The sequence below is a fragment of the Mandrillus leucophaeus genome, unplaced genomic scaffold, assembly GCF_000951045.1.
Source record: "Mandrillus leucophaeus isolate KB7577 unplaced genomic scaffold, Mleu.le_1.0 Scaffold17, whole genome shotgun sequence".
Lineage (NCBI taxonomy): Eukaryota > Metazoa > Chordata > Mammalia > Primates > Cercopithecidae > Mandrillus > Mandrillus leucophaeus.
This window is the reverse complement of record NW_012101698.1, coordinates 3967113-3983230: the sequence shown is the minus strand read 5'-3', so window position 1 is coordinate 3983230 and position 16118 is coordinate 3967113. Positions and strand designations below refer to the sequence as shown.

Here is a 16118-nt window from a genome sequence, read left to right as displayed (position 1 = left end):
TTTCCAAATACCCCCAAATACCTAAAACACATCAAAAACAAAAAACCCTTTACTTTTATCAGTTTTTTGTTTTTGTTTTTGTTTTGAGACAGAGTCTCACTCTGTTGCCTAGGCTGGACTGCAGTGGCGCGATATTGGCTCACCGCAACCTTTGCCCCCCGGTTCAAGCGATTATCCTTCCTCAGCCTCTCAAGAAGCTGGGATTATAGGCACGGGCTACCATGCCCAGCTAATTTTTGTATTTTTAGTAGAGATGGGGTTTCACCAAGTTGGCCAGGCTAGTCTCGAACTCCTGACCTCAGGTGATTCACCTGCTTTGGCCTCCCAAAGTGCTGGGATTACAGGAGTGAGCCACCATACCTGGCCTGGTTTACTGACTATAAATAGCTTAAATAGGGGCATTATCCAGATTCCAGAAAATAATACAGATATTTGGATAAATTAGGTAACTTTTGGTTATTTTTGTGCCATAAATCTAAAAACTTTATTAGTTTACTTATCACTAATATACCTGTCAAACTGTTGCTATGGAGCTTTCTACCATCAAGATATACAACCAAAGAAAAAAGGATTACTCAGAGTAGTAAAGAGTTCTGGAATGGGATACAGCGGAGATATGACCCACCCTTTTGGGACTGCAGTGCCAAACCCGGAAATCACCTGTGTTTCACCAATCAGAACATCCTGTTTTTTATATTTTAATGGACATGCTTTTGTATCACATACGTCATTATGTTAATGGTTGGTAGCCATAAAACTTTTTTTTGCTTACATCTACCTGTATCTACTCTTTCAAATTTGTACAGAAAACCCAGCTCTGCTGGGCGCGGTGGCTCAAGCCTGTAATCCCAGCACTTTGGGAGGCCAAGACGGGCGGATCACGAGGTCAGGAGATCGAGACCATCCTGGCTAACACGGTGAAACCCCGTCTCTACTAAAAAATACAAAAAACTAGCCGGGCGACATGGCGGGCGTCTGTAGTCCCAGCTACTCAGGAGGCTAAGACAGGAGAATGGCGTAAAGCCAGGAGGCGGAGCTTGCAGTGAGCTGAGATCTGGCCACTGCACTCCAGCCTGGGCGACAGAGTGAGACTCCGTCTCAAAAAAAAAAAAAAAAAAAAGAAAACCCAGCTCCGAGTGTGTATCTTGATCTGGCAGAAACTAGCTAGCTATCCTTGAATATGCTTGGATAGTCCAAGGGTTCCTATCTTGACGATTTTAATGCCAGTTTAGTGAGCTAAGAAATGAACTAGAAACCAGAATGCCAGTTAGTGCTAAAACGGACACACTGAGTGACCACAGGACTTCCTTCCTGGCCAAACTGAGAGAAGAGACTGTCATGGACAATATTAATATTAATGAAGCAAAACACTCTGATGATTTAGATGACAGCAGTAACTTCACTATGTTTTTTCCCATTTGTGCTCTGTGTGTGTGTGTGTGGTGCTTGATAATTTTTTATGGCCTTATGTGCTCATCCAGGTGAGAAAACATAATTGAGGTCTAAGGCTTCCCTAGAAAGAATCTTAGAGATCATGCATTGTATCTGTATCTTAACTGACTTTTTTTATTTCTAAGATAATATTCTCCTAAATATTCAAACAATAATATAAGTTCTTTGCCTTTTGACCACCACCCAATTCCACTTTCCTTCCCAAAAATATCCAATGTTAATTAGTTATGTATTCTACTCCTTTTCTGTACAGATACATACAAATACATACAACCCAGGCTGGGTGTGGTAGGCTCATGCCTGAAATTTCAGCACTTTGGGAGGCCGAGGAGGGAAGATCACTTGAGCACAGGAGTCTAAGACCAGCCTGGGCAACATAGCAAGACCTTGTCTCTACAAGAAATTTCACAAAATTAGCTGGGTATGGTGGTGCATGCCTATCATGGCACCTACCCCAGAGGCTGAGGTGGGAGGACTGCTTGAGTCCTGGAATTTGAGGAGGCAGTGAGCTAAGATGGCACCACTGCACTCTAACCTGGGCAACAGGGTTAAAAAATATATATATAGATACACACACACTAAACTGCAATGATATATCTTTTTTTTTTTTTTTTTTTTTTTGAGATGGAGTCTCACTCTATTGCCCAGGCTGGAATGCAGTGGCGCCATCTCGGCTCACTGCAAGCTCCGCCTCCCGAGTTCACGCCATTCTCCTGCCTCAGCCTCCCGAGTAGCTGGGACTACAGGCGCTGGCCACCATGCCCGGCTAATTTTCTGTATTTTTAGTAGAGACGGGGTTTCACCGTGTTAGCCAGGCTGGTCTCAATCTCCCGACCTCGAGATCCGCCCGCCTCGGCCTCCCAAAGTGCTGGGATTATAGGCGTGAGCCACCGCGCCCGGCTCGATTTTATTTATTGAACAGAGTTTGCAGAAACTGAAAGTCTTCATTTCGGTGGCCAAAACCGCAATTACTTTTGCACCAACCTATACTTTAAAAACAAAAAGAAACACAGTTGCTATTCAAACATAAATTCAACTGGCGCTCACTTTTGTTTTCACTTAAGTTAAGCAGATGTTCATGTTACTATGAAGTTGACTAGTTAATTTGTAATGAATGGTGACCTAATATTTCACTGAGTAGTCAAGCCCTCTTTCCACTAAACCAAGCTGCTTCTCACTGTACTAAACTCCGGCCTCTCTCTAAACTTTCAGGTGTTCCACTCCTTGTCACCTTCCCCTAGATTCTGAGTGGGGTGCACTCTCTTACCTCCCTCGGGGGCCACTTTTCAACACTTAAAGAGCTCCTATTGCCCTGGCACGGTGGCTCACGCTTGTAATCCCAGCACTTTGGCAGGCCGAGGCGGGCGGATCACCTGAGGTCAGGAGTTCAAGACCAGCCTGACCAACATGGAGAAACCCACAAAAAATTAGCCGGGCGTGGTGGCGCATGCCTATAATCCCAGCTGCTCAGGAGGCTGAGGTAGGAGAATTGCTTGAACCTGGGAGGCGGAGGTTGGGTGAGCCGAGATCGTGCCATTGCACTCCAGCCTGGGCAACAAGAGCGAAATTCTGTCTCAAAAAAATAAATAAATAAATAAAAAAAGACTTCCTATCTCCACCTGGGTCCCCAAGAGGCATCTCCTTTTCTCCTGAGCCTAGGTCACCTCGGGGTTCCCCGAAGTTCCTCAGAAAAGGCTGCACAAGTCATGACAAGAAGTCCAGGAAATGGGGGGTCGCCGATGACCACGCCCCAGGGCTGTTTGGGAACCCCCAAAATTTACTGAGGTGGAACGATTGCGGGGTCATTATGGGGTCAGGCTGAGGGGGCCAGGCCCAGACCTATTCACGTGACCCGGTCCCAGGGAAAAGAGTTTGTTCACCCAACAGAGGGAACGCCGAACGCGATGGGAGTGTGGCACCCTCCCTTCCCGGGCAGTCCTGGGCGTTGCTCTCCCACCCCGGCGCGACGCAATCTCTCCGCGCCGGGGGCGGGACGCGCTTGACGCCATCTCTGGGCGCCCGGCTTGGGGGGGCGCTGGGTGTGGGGCGGCTCCGGGGCCGGGGATGGCGGCGGCCGCGGTTGCGGCGGCTCCGGGACGAGCTGGTGGATCCCGGGAAGCGCTGTGAAATGGGCTGGTGAGTGTCCCTGGAAGTGGTGGCCGCCGGGGCCAGGCAGGCCTGGGCTCCGTGCTTCGGAGGAAGTGGCCCTCAGGAGCCCGTTGCTCCGCCGGGCCGGGGCCCATGAACCGCGGACAGACGGAGGGGAGAGGCCGCACCTAGACCCCCTTGCGCTTCTCTCTAGCCTGGCCTGAAAGGCGGCCTCAGGCCCCGGCGCCCCGGAGGCTGTGTCCCTGAGAGCCAAGGTGTCCGAGTCTGCGGGGCGGGAAGGGCCCCCAAACAAGGAAGCGTCGCCTGCAGGGCCTCGCCCCTGCCCCCTTGGTGAAGGGTGGACCCCCTACTCTCTAAACGCAGAACTCTCGATTTCGAGCCCTACCCTTGTTGGCACAAGGATTGCGGGACCACTGGGAGCCATAACCCTAGTCTCTGACAAGCTTCTCCTTCTCCCTTTCTGTCGGGCGCACCTCTAGCCCGCAGAGAATTTGAGTCTGCACCTGGGTTCAGCCCCTTGATTCCGACCCAAGCGTGATGAGGAGCTTGGTTCCGGGCTCTGCTAGAAGCGTTGGCAACTCTCCTAAGAGCCTGTTAGCTCGGTTGGGGTCACAAGCTGCGTTTTCCCTTTGAGATCTTCAGTGAGGTTCTCGAGAGGCTGAGGTTTCGGATTCTTAAGTGTGTTTTGCGTTGTGGGAACCTGGCGCACAGGCTTGGCTCTTTGTTGTCCTTTCTGCAGACCTTTTGCCTCTTTCGGTCCTTTTACTAGCCTATGTTTGCTAAACTCTGGGTGGCCTGGAGGGAGGTTTTCTTTGAAGTTTTCGTTACAGAAAGCAAGGATCATTTTGGGATTGAAGATGTGACCCCAGTTTCTGTTGGGAATGAAGAAGAAAGCAAACTGCTTTTCAGTTACTAAAACTGCTGGTGGAGAAAAGAGGCATCATTTATGCCACTGTGTAATATGTGTGTGTGGAATTAGGAATTTGTCTTCCCACTGTGTTTTCCTATTCTTCCACCTTTTGTGTACACCTGCACCTTGCCAATCTTGAGATGTTGCATTTGGTTTGGGTTGAGGCTTGGCGTGTTCTATAGGACTTGGACAGGATAGTCAGTTTCTCGGAGCACTCACTCATCTGTACTACTTTCTCTGTTTTCAGGGGTTAAGGCTCCATTCTTTCACGCTTTGCGTTTCTGGCAAGTGTAGATTCACATATTGATGGTTTAGCGGTAGTTTTGTTTCACCAATGTTAGCCACCTGAGGACCAAGGCAATATTTTCAGTTTATTTCATACCTGATTCAGCACTTGGTATAAAGTTGTCCCTCAGAAAATTTTACATACACACACACACACGCTCATTTTTTTTTAACCCTGAAAATCTCTTAATAAGTCTTCCCCTTGCGTGACTCCCCCTTGACCTCTTTTTCTGCCCCAGAAACATAAATAATTGTTCTTTTTCATCTAGTGCTGCTTTTTTCATTTAAATAACACCACATTTATGTTTTCACAGGCCCAGAATAAAAGGGAAATCCATGGAGTTGATTTTTCCTGCTTACCACTGTTCATATGGGAACAATGTTAAAGCTTCCATTTTTATTTGCATTTATCTGAAATTTGGATTGGAAGCAAATTTAACCTTTGGGGAACAGGCACAGGTAGATGTTAGGGAAATGATGTTAAGGAAAACCAATGAAATGTGACACATGAAAATTTTTTTTCAGGGATGTCTTCTTACAAGTTGGAACACTAGAGATGTTTTTCTTTCTGTTCAACTGCCTGGGCACTCTGGGTAGATGTACCATTTACCTGTGGGGAAGAAGATGAGGCAAGGACGTGTATACTGTAATGCTTTGGAATTACAGAGGTCAGGCAGCTGCTTACTCCATTCCTGTTTCTATCTTCTAGGCTCCCGAGCCAGCCGGGAGGACACTTACTACAGCTGCTCAGAAGCACCACTGGAAACTCAGGTAATAGCGGCACTTTGAATTCCTTGTTTCAGGAAAATATCTGGGATGTCACAGTGGAAAAACAGAACAGAATATAATATAGAAAGCTCTTTTCAGATCCAAAGAACTGGAACCTGGTTGGAGGAAATAGGCAGCAAAGTTCATGTGTACTGAAGCGTTCAGACCAAAAAGTTGCTTTATAACAATGGACAGAAGCATTTGTAAAAGGTGACAATAAGAGAAAGGGGAAAGAGAACTTTCTTATGAATCATACAGATATGGGGAAAAAAGCAGGCATGTTTAGAGGAATGGAACCAGAATTTTATGGAGTGGTGCCTGGAGCAGACCTACAGTGGAGAAAGAGCTATTGGTAAAAGAAAGCGCAAAGAAAAAAGAAAGGGAATGAATAGAGAAGGCAAATTGAAGGTGATCACTGAGAAGAAAAGAAGCCTTTTGAGACTAGGGAACCGGAAGTGTACGTAAGGTCAGAAGAATTTTGTTGTTCTTTGGTGAAGAGGAGAAACAAGTTGACAGCAAACTAGTTTAATCACTCTCACTATATAGAGGCTGAGTTAAAATGTATTATTTCATGGGGCAAAGATGTTAATTTTCATAACCTGGTTAGGGAGCAAAGTTTAAAAACAAAGACACAAGCAGACCTGAAGATTTTGACACCTAGGTCCTTGAGGTACGGATGATATGAGGCAAAGGAGGAAGAGAGTTTTTAGCCAGGCTTGGGATGGTAGTAGGTGAGATCATAACCCAAATTAGGCTACAGAAAGGAAGCAAGGATGAGGTCATGTGTTCAGGAAAGAAGGTGGCACATTCATGTTTGGTAGCAAAAGGAGAAACTTAAGAAAAAGAGCCAGCAGGAGGCTGGGCGCTGTGGCTCACACCCATAATCCCAACACTTTGTGGGGCTGAGGCGGGCAGATCACCCAAGGGCAGGAGTTCAAGACTAGCCTGGCCAACATGTGAAACTCCATCTCTATTAAAAATATAAAGTTAGCTGGGCATGGTGGTGCATGCCTGTAGTCCCAGCTACTCGGGAGGCCGAGGCAGAATTCCTTGAACCTGGGAGGCGGAGGTTGCAGTGAACTGAGATTGCACCATTGCACTCTGGCCTGGGCAACAAGAGCAAAACTCCATGTGTAAAAAAAAAAAAAAAAAAAACACCAAAAGAGCCAGCAGGAAAGACCATGTGTTCAAAGCCCCCTTTGGGAAGAAGGCAGAAAAGAGACAAGGTGCTCATGGCTCATGAGACACATGACTAACTGTGAAGCTGTTGGTCTCTCTGGGCTTGTGGAGCCCACAGGTTATTTGTGCATTGGTGAATGCTTGTCGCTATAGCTCTTTGTGCCTTGTGTTTCTCTCATGTCCCAGGCTGGATGAGTTGGGGGTAGCCTCCTTGTCTGCCCCTTTCTCTTTCCCCCTTATTTTCTAACAGTCCCCTTTGTTACATCTTCCTCCATGGCACAGTTCTTTCTATTTCCTTTGTCTTGGCTCATCCCTAGGTTACTTTTCTTTGCCTCTGATTTGTTCCCTAGCAGATGTGGGCGCCCCAGCCAGAAGCAGAGAGGGGTACAGGGAAGCTACAGAGAAGCCCCTTCTGATGCCCCAGGGAGCAAGCCGACTCCTTCCAGGCTCCAGGAACACCACAAAGCAATATGAAACCTGTTCATGAGAGGAGTCAGGAATGCCTTCCACCAAAGAAACGAGACCTCCCCGTGACCAGCGAGGATATGGGGAGAACTACCAGCTGCTCTGCTAACCACACACCCTCCAGTGATGCTTCTGAATGGTCCCGAGGGGTTGTGGTGGCTGGGCAGAGCCAGGCAGGAACCAGAGTCAGCCTGGGGGGTGATGGAGCTGAGGCCATCACCGGTCTGACAGTGGACCAGTATGGCATGCTGTATAAGGTGGCTGTACCACCTGCCACCTTCTCACCAACTGGCCTCCCATCTGTGGTGAATATGAGCCCCTTGCCCCCGACGTTTAATGTAGCGTCTTCACTAATTCAACATCCAGGCATCCACTATCCCCCAATCCACTATGCTCAGCTTCCATCCACCTCACTGCAGTTCATTGGGTCTCCTTATAGCCTTCCCTATGCTGTGCCACCTAATTTCCTACCGAGTCCCCTCCTGTCTCCTTCTGCCAACCTTGCCACCTCTCACCTTCCACACTTTGTGCCATATGCCTCACTTCTGGCAGAAGGAGCCACTCCTCCCCCACAGGCTCCCTCCCCAGCCCACTCATTTAACAAAGCTCCCTCTGCCACCTCCCCACCTGGGCAATTGCCACATCATTCAAGTACTCAGCCGCTGGACCTTGCTCCAGGTCGGATGCCCATTTATTATCAGATGTCCAGGCTACCTGCTGGGTATACTTTGCATGAAACCCCTCCGGCAGGTGCCAGCCCAGTTCTTACCCCTCAGGAGAGCCAGTCTGCTCTGGAAGCAGCTGCTGCAAATGGAGGACAGAGACCGCGAGAACGAAATTTAGTAAGACGGGAAAGTGAAGCCCTTGACTCCCCCAACAGCAAGGGTGAAGGCCAGGGACTGGTGCCAGTGGTAGAATGTGTGATGGATGGACAGTTGTTTTCAGGTTCTCAGACTCCACGGGTGGAGGTAGCGGCACCAGCACACCGGGGGACCCCGGACACCGACCTTGAGGTCCAGCGAGTGGTTGGCGCTTTAGCTTCTCAGGACTATAGTGTGGTGGCAGCTCAGAGGAAAGAGGAACCCAGCCCCCTCAACCTATCCCATCATCCCCCCGACCATCAGGTTGAGGGGCGAGGGTCAGCCAGGAACCCTGCAGAGCTGGCAGAGAAAAATCAAGCCCATGGGTTCTACCCTCAGTCCCATCAGGAACCAGTCAAACATAGACCTTTACCCAAAGCAATGGTTGTAGCCAATGGCAACCTGGTGCCCACTGGAACTGACTCAGGCCTGCTGCCTGTGGGCTCGGAGATCCTGGTAGCATCAAGTCTGGACGTGCAGGCCAGAGCCACCTTCCCAGACAAAGAGCCAACGCCGCCCCCCATTACCTCCTCCCACTTGCCTTCCCATTTCATGAAAGGCGCCATCATCCAGCTGGCTACAGGAGAGCTGAAGCGGGTGGAGGACCTCCAGACCCAGGATTTTGTGCGCAGTGCCGAAGTGAGTGGGGGGCTGAAGATTGACTCTAGCACGGTCGTGGACATTCAGGAGAGCCAATGGCCTGGATTTGTCATGCTACATTTTGTGGTTGGTGAGCAGCAGAGCAAAGTGAGCATCGAGGTGCCCCCTGAGCACCCCTTCTTTGTATATGGCCAGGGTTGGTCCTCTTGCAGCCCTGGGCGGACGACACAACTCTTCTCTCTGCCCTGCCATCGGCTACAGGTGGGAGATGTCTGCATCTCTATCAGTTTACAGAGCTTGAACAGTAACTCAGTTTCTCAGGCCAGCTGTGCTCCCCCAGGCCAGCTGGGTCCCCCCCGAGAAAGGCCTGAGAGGACGGTCTTGGGACCCAGAGAGCTATGTGACAGTGAGGGGAAGAGCCAGCCGGCAGGAGAGGGCTCCCATGTGGTAGAGCCTTCCCAGCCTGAGCCTGGTGCTCAGGCCTGCTGGCCAACCCCGAGCTTCCAAAGATACGGCGTGCAAGGGGAGGAGGCACGGGCTGCGCTGCTCCGTCCCTCTTTCATTCCACAGGAGGTAAAGCTGTCCATTGAAGGGCGTTCCAATGCGGGAAAATGAACCTCTTTCCCAGACCAGGACTGGGGCTTTACCCCAGAGCCTTGCCTCGCCGCCGTGAGCAGGCAGAGGATTTGCACACGCCGAGCAGGGAATGGCTTTCTTGGCAGTGAGATTTGGGGGAAAGGGGAGGCATGAAGTCAGCCTCCCAAGGCAGGATCTGTTGCTCATTACCCCATGGCGTCCTTTCAGGACAACCCCAGAGGGTGTTGTGATGGGGAGCAGCAGGCCTGGGGCAAGGAAGGAAGGGGGTGCACACAGGAGAAGAAACATTCCAAAATCAGGGCCTCCCTGTTCTTTCCTCCCCATCCCTAGCTCCTGCAAGAGAAAGTCCAGGCTTTGGGAGCAGATGGCAGAGGGAGGGAGTAAAGAGAGCCAAAAATGATGATCCACAGCTTATAGTAGCAGTTAAACTGTCAGAAGTTTTTTTTCTTTTTTGTGGTGGAAGGGCAGGAGGCCCCAAGGTTGGAAATAAGAGGGTTCCCACCCAGAACCCTTCTTGTGAGAGATGCGCACTTTAAAGGGTGATTTTGTTCCAGATGTCTGTGGCTGAGTGTGTAGGGGAGGAGCACTCTGATCTACAGGACTCTGCTTGATCCTCTGCTTCATAGCTCTTCCCCATCTCTCCTCACCATTCCGCCTACAAGGCTTCTAGCAGCACGGGGGCCCAGAGGGAGAGCCCCTTCAGGGTTCAGAGTGAAGTACTACCTTGCCAGGGATTCAGTCAGCGGACTTTGGGAGAGAGACTTGATAGCCAGGCTGACTGGGTTCTAGGCAGGGCCTCTGGAAAGGTAGCTCACCTAACAAAGCTCCTCCAATTCAGCATGCCAGACTCACTTTGAAATCTCACAGAATCTTGCTGGTAATGGTGACTTTAGAAAGAATTAGTAGACCCTTTTTTCCCAGGCACTGATCCCCCACCTTTGTCTGTGTTGTGCCTAAGTGCCTGCGCCGCCCCCACCCTCCTGCTGCCCTGACCTCTGCATGGTGTTGTGACCTGGGCCTCATTTGTAGCTGCACTGCCTTTCCTTGTCTGCAAAGTTGGTTTTGTCCACTCTGACCAAGACCTCTAGTTTTTGGTGGGTAGGGGTCTCTCTGGTTTCCCCTTCAGCTATAATCTCTATTTTTAAAATCTCAAAATCATGTCCCCTCCACTTCCACTGCCAAACAGCTTGGTGGAGAAAGAAGAAGGGAACTATGCCCTGGGCCAGGGCAAATGCATGGCTGGGCAGTGCCCATCATAGCATTTTCACACGTCCCATATGCCCCTCACATCTTGTTCCACTGCTTCTCCCGGCATTCTGGTGTCTCCAATCCATCCCCTCCCACAAGATTCTAGGATAGGCTTGATAACATTTCAATACCTGAATAGATGTCATTTTGTGGTGGTATATTCCTCTGCAAAAAGTATTTTCAATCTTAGTTGCATTTGCACCCCCCCCCAGCCCCCGCCAATGTCTTAATCCCACATTTTCTTCACAACTTTTAGCATCAGCTCAGACCGTGGGGTTCCATTGGGTACTGGGAATTAGGCTCCCCCACTAGCTTTCAGGTGGGTGAGTTTTTTTGTTTGTTTTTTGGGGGTCTTTAGACTCTTGAAGGCAACTCAGGGTATTATCCACCCAGCTCTCTGGTTAGACTTCTCCCAGGCTGTGATCCTGGCATGTCCTTTATAAGGTGTACTTGGATTGGCCGAGACCTGGCCTGGCATCAGGAGTCCAAACCTCTGAGGTCTGATGTCTGCTCTGTCAAGGACTTTCGGCAAGTCTCGTGACCTCTGGCTCTTTCACTTCCTCCCCACCTGCCAAATGGGGATAAATAATCTTACCTACCTCCTGGGGGGAGGGGAAGTTCTGAGAATGGAGTCATTCTTAGTGTTCAGGTGCTAAAGGTTGTTCTCCTGGGGGAACAGAGTGACTGAAACTGGCTTGTTTGCTACAAGCCCTACACTCTTTCATTCCTTGAAAGCAGTTGCCTGGTCAGTCAGCTTTTGGGGGTCCATCAAAGGAAGCTGCTGACCTGACCACGAGTGCTTCAGTATCTGGTTTGTATCAGAACCAGACACCAACTTCGTACTGCATTTGGGATCATATCTTTCCCCTTCTCTGTCCCCCATTCTCTGAATGCTGCTTTCTCTGGCTTGTTTCCTACAGTGGGGGCCTGTGGGGTTGAGTCTTGAGGAATCTCCTCAAATGAGAGCCTTGGGAGAAGGCCTCATCTCTGGCTGTTTCATGAGCAACTCATTCCTAGAGTTCATTGTTTGCACGGGTTTCTCACAAGCATCCTTCCTCATAGGAAGGCTCATCAACTGAATTTAGTGACATGTACACAGAAGATGCTCAAGCAGTGTCTGCAAGGACACAAGCTGAGCTTTCTGCTTATGGGGCAAACCTATATCTAACCAGATACAGACCAATTAGTTTAAATCAAATCACGCCTCACTTGGGCTACTTGTGACTTTGCAACCTGGTAACTTCCACGGAATTCTGGAAAGAGAAATTCTTGAGGACCCTGGCAGGTTGGGCCCTGACCTTTCTGTTGCTGCTCCTGTTCTGTCTCTTGCTGGTGAAGCAATACCAGCAGCTCCTGTAATATCACAATATCGTTCCATGCATATATAACATATTAATACTTGATTTTGCTGAGCTGCAAAGGTATCTTTCATAAACTATGGTCCCCAGGAAAAGCAGCCCTGTGCTCTAAATCTCGGTCAGAGCTGTGGCCTTCCCCTTGCCTTTAACCTCTAGTTTAGTCTTTTCCTCCAGGCATGAAAAATATGACTAACCTGTGGTGTGTCCATTCTTCCTTATAGGAATTTCCTGAGTTTGCAGGAGACATGAGAGCAGTTTTTAGAGAGTGAGTATTTTAGTGGAAAGTTGTCAACTTTTTAGGAATGAGCAGTTGACGAGGGCCAGAGCCTGTCTCTTGTCAGCAGTAGGACGTTTCCAGCTCTTAGGAATAGAAAGGAGGACTGCTGACTGTCTGGCACTGTATAAAAATGTGTATACCAATTTGGGAATAGGGGAACCCAGTCATGGATGGATAATAAGCCAAGTCTTGAATCATTCCTATCAAGATTAGTACACATGAGGAAGAGGTGGCATGGGGGGAAGGGGATCTAGGAGTTCAGAGCTGAGTGCTTGTACCTGAGGGGAGGGGCCTCAGCCGATCTGGGCTGATCCTTCTATATTCTTGGTCCCAGTTGGTCATACCACCAAGGGCTTTGCTCTGCGCTGCTTTGCCACTGCTGCTGTCCGCTCACTGTCCTGCCTGCTGCCCTCTACAGCTCCCTATCCTCCATGTCTTTGGCCATGTAGATTAAGTCTAGGCGTCCGGTTCATTCTTACCTGTGTTAGGCCACGTTATTTTATAGCAAAGTCATGTTGAATAGGGATGGTATGAAATGCTGCTGGTGGACTGGTGAATCCAAAGGGATATGGCTTCAGTGCTGTTGGGAGCCTTTTGGCTCCAAATGTCTGACTATCTTGAGGGAGAAACAAGCAGGTTTCTACTAGTGGTGTCTTCTGTTGTATTAATTTCTTTCCTTTGTGGTATCTTGTATCCTGTTTTAAAAACTAAATGAAGGGAACCACATTAGGGGCCCATGCCAGCATCCCAGTGAAGTTCGTCCAGCTCCAGTTAGGTGGATTCTGGAGTTTGAAGAGGGTTTAAAGTTTGGCTGAAATAGCACCTCAAGTGGGGTTTAGTTTTTTTTTTACTGGTGGGCATCATGAGCGATTTAGGGGGAAGCACAGGATGGTGGTGTGGTTTAAACCTGCAGCGAGCAGGCATATTGAAGAGTTGAGTGATCACACTGGAGATGAAGGGTTGGACATGGATTGACTGGGAAAAGGCCTGGGTCCGTTGGAGTAAAGACAACCTGGTTGATTGAATTGGCCATGGGAAGTTAGGTCACAGTCTTATAAACAAAGTAAATAGGACAGAGACTAAGTTTTAGGGAGACATCTTGGCCTCCTAGGCTAAGTTTACTAAACCACACTGAAGCTACAGTACCTTCCAGATGGGCAAAAGTGTACACTACAGTTGAGGAGCTGAACTTTATTAGGTTGGATGTTGATCAGGAACCTGTTTGCCCTTTGCTGGGAAGCCTTCACCCTCCATCTTCCCTGGGGTAGGGAAGGTCTCCCACATTATGCAATAATAAAATAAGCATCTGGGTCTTTGCAGCTGTCAGTTGCTCTTTCAACTCTAGGATCCATCTTTGGACCAGAAGCCTGGTCTGGGCCGATGATGACACTGGCCCCAGAGATGCTAGAGTCGACTGCACTCTCTCCTTAGCTGCAGACTATGCACAGTGCCTGGGGCGGAAGGAGGAGAGGTGTTGGAGTTTGCCCTGCTGCCTCCCCAGCAGGAACAATAGTCATAAATGCACTTTTCACACTAAAGGTTTCTTTATTAGTTCTCCAGTTAAACCTAGATCCCCCCTGGTAGATTGCGAACTCAAAGTCTTTGTGATCCCAAAGCCATTCCACTGCAAATGCCCAGCAGTGAAGATGGCCTCAAATTGGGTTCCTGCCTGCAGTGTGTGTGGCAGCAGCCCATGTGCCTTTACCTATTGTCAAACTTGCAAGCATTTATTTGTCTTTATGACTGTCATGGGGACTGAGGTTCTTCAGAGAGAGAGAGAGTGAGCTGATGACACAGTGGTTTTACACCCACCCCCTGGACAGGGAGTTTGCACGTAGTTGTGAGCTGTGAGTGGTTAGTGCATTGCTGGTATTGCTGAAGGCAGGGTTGATCCCTCACTTGATTGATACTTGCATTCAAGAGAATCTAGATTGTGTTGGGGGAGGGACTGACTGTACTCATGGCTAACTTAAAGTATTAAAATAAGGCTGTCCCCTACAACCTTCTTAGTCACACAGGATCCCTGTAGCCAAAACAGTATATGATCCAGCTGCAGAGAGCAGACTGCTCTCAGCTTGCACAGCACCTTAGGCGAGGGAAGAATATATGGATAGGGAATGGGGTGGAGAAAGGAGGATGGGAATGTTGTCATCCAGGTGGCTTTAGGGTCCTAAGGAATGGAGAAGGATGGCACTGGGGAGGTCTGGATGGATCTGTGTAGGAGTTCCCTGTAGATAAATTACTGATCCCCCATCTACTATCCCCAGTATGTAATGGCTGAATTAATATGTAATCAACTGCATTGTATCTAAAGCCTTAGAACTAGTCAGGTGCTCCCTCCACCCAATACCATTTCTTACCCTCTAATCCTACCTGATCTTTAACAAAGCATTAATAATTCTAAGGATAATCTCTATTTTGTTGTGCTTTTTTGTAACTGTTTTAAATAAATCAATTTGTACTGTATATTTGTACTTTTGTGAGATCCTTTTTGCTGTTTTACCATTTTAAGTCTCTGTACTTGGCTACACACAGATTGTATTTTTATTGTTAATGCTCTTCTTATGGATACCTGCATTTAACTTGTGGACTATGTAAACACAATATCTATCAATATCTATATATCTATATATCTATCTATATAAACTACTAGCTTTTCCTTTTGGTGTTTGCGCCTTCTTCCTATCCCAGCCTTAGATGGTGGCCATGGGGTGGGGGATAGAAACCTTTGTGGGAGCAGTTGTAATGGAGCACAAATGGTGCCTATATTGTGGGGTGAGCTCAAGGCAGATGGCATGATCTTATCCTCAAGCATGGTTTCTGCCTTCTGTTGGTGTGGATTTCGGAGACCCAGAAGTCTACCTGAAGACTTAGATTCTAGTGGAATCACAAGGATCTGTAGGCACCTTCACTGCTCGCCTTCTCCCCAATTCTTTACTCAGGAATACTGCCAGAAATTGTTGGAATAAGTCAGCCCCAATCATAGCTACTGCCTAAAATTTAGAAAACTTGCCACTAGTAAGTGGCATTTATGGAACACTTACTATGTGCTACAAAATATCCTAAGTGCTTTCTCTATATGGACAAGCATTTGTTGCTACTATTTCCATTTTGTGGGTGGGGAAGCCAAGACATAGAGGTTAAGTACTACTTCCCCAAAGTTACACAGCTAGTAAGTGGCAGGGTACTTCTGAACCCAGAGCTGCAACTCCTGAGTTGGTATGAATTCAGAGTTTCTTGTGAAGATTGAGATCATCTATGTAAAGCACTCAGAATCATCTTTGATGAGGACTCAAGTCATTTTAAAGCATCCCAAGTAGGACTCCAGTATGGAGCTCTGAGAGAAAGGCATTTGGGTCAATTAAGTAGTTTTTTTTGTTTTGTTTTGTTTTTTTTTTTTTTTTGAGATAGAGTCTCACTGTGTTGACAGGCTGGAGTGCAGTGGCACAATCTCAGTTCACTGCAGCCTCCACCTTGCGGGTTCAAGTGATTCTCATCTTCTCGTCCTCAGCCTCCCGAGTAGCTGGGATTGATTACAAGCACGTCAACTAAGTATTTTCTTTTAAATGTATTTTTCAAAACAAATATTTTAGCCTGCCTGGTGAAAGTAACCCTAGTTTGTTAGCTGGGCATGGTGGCGCACACCTATAGTTCCAGCTACTCGGGAGGCTGAGGCAGGAGGATCACTTGAGTCCAGGAGTTAGAGGTTACGGTGAGGTACGATCTTGCCACTGTACTTCAGCCTAGGTGACGTAGTGATATCCTTTCTCAAAAAAACAAACCCCAGGCAGGGCGCAGTGGCTCACGCCTGTAATCCCAGCACTTTGGGAGGCCAAGGCAGGTGGATCACCTGTGGTCAGAAGTTCAAGACCAGCCTGGCCAACATGGTGAAACCCTGTCTCTACTAAAAATACAGAAAGTAGCCGGGTGTGGTGGCAGGTGCCTGTAATCCCAGCTACTCCGGAGGCTGAGGCAGGAGAATCACTTGAACTTGGGAGGCGGGGGTTGCA

The 16118-nt window shown here is 48.4% G+C and overlaps 2 protein-coding genes across 2 annotated transcripts in view; both read left to right on the top strand.

The window, feature by feature from the left end:
- Positions 1-3459: 3459 nt before the first annotated feature.
- Positions 3460-14767, top strand: ATXN1L (ataxin 1-like). Its single transcript, XM_011976723.1, has 3 exons — positions 3460-3588; positions 5466-5527; positions 7057-14767. Exon 3 carries the CDS (start codon positions 7174-7176, stop codon positions 9241-9243), a length of 2070 nt encoding a protein of 689 aa, XP_011832113.1. The 5' UTR covers positions 3460-3588; positions 5466-5527; positions 7057-7173; the 3' UTR covers positions 9244-14767.
- The window catches only part of IST1 (increased sodium tolerance 1 homolog (yeast)), a 90218-nt gene continuing 77585 nt past the window's right edge, over positions 3486-16118 (top strand). Inside the window, exons 1-2 of the mRNA XM_011976731.1 lie at positions 3486-3588; positions 5466-5527. The gene's annotated coding sequence lies outside the window, so the exon portion shown is untranslated. The remainder of the gene's footprint in view (positions 3589-5465; positions 5528-16118) is intronic.

Bases quoted from the DNA above. Each gene is read 5' to 3' on its own strand.
- ATXN1L (XM_011976723.1), top strand. From the start codon at position 7,174: ATGAAACCTGTTCATGAGAGGAGTCAGGAATGCCTTCCACCAAAGAAA.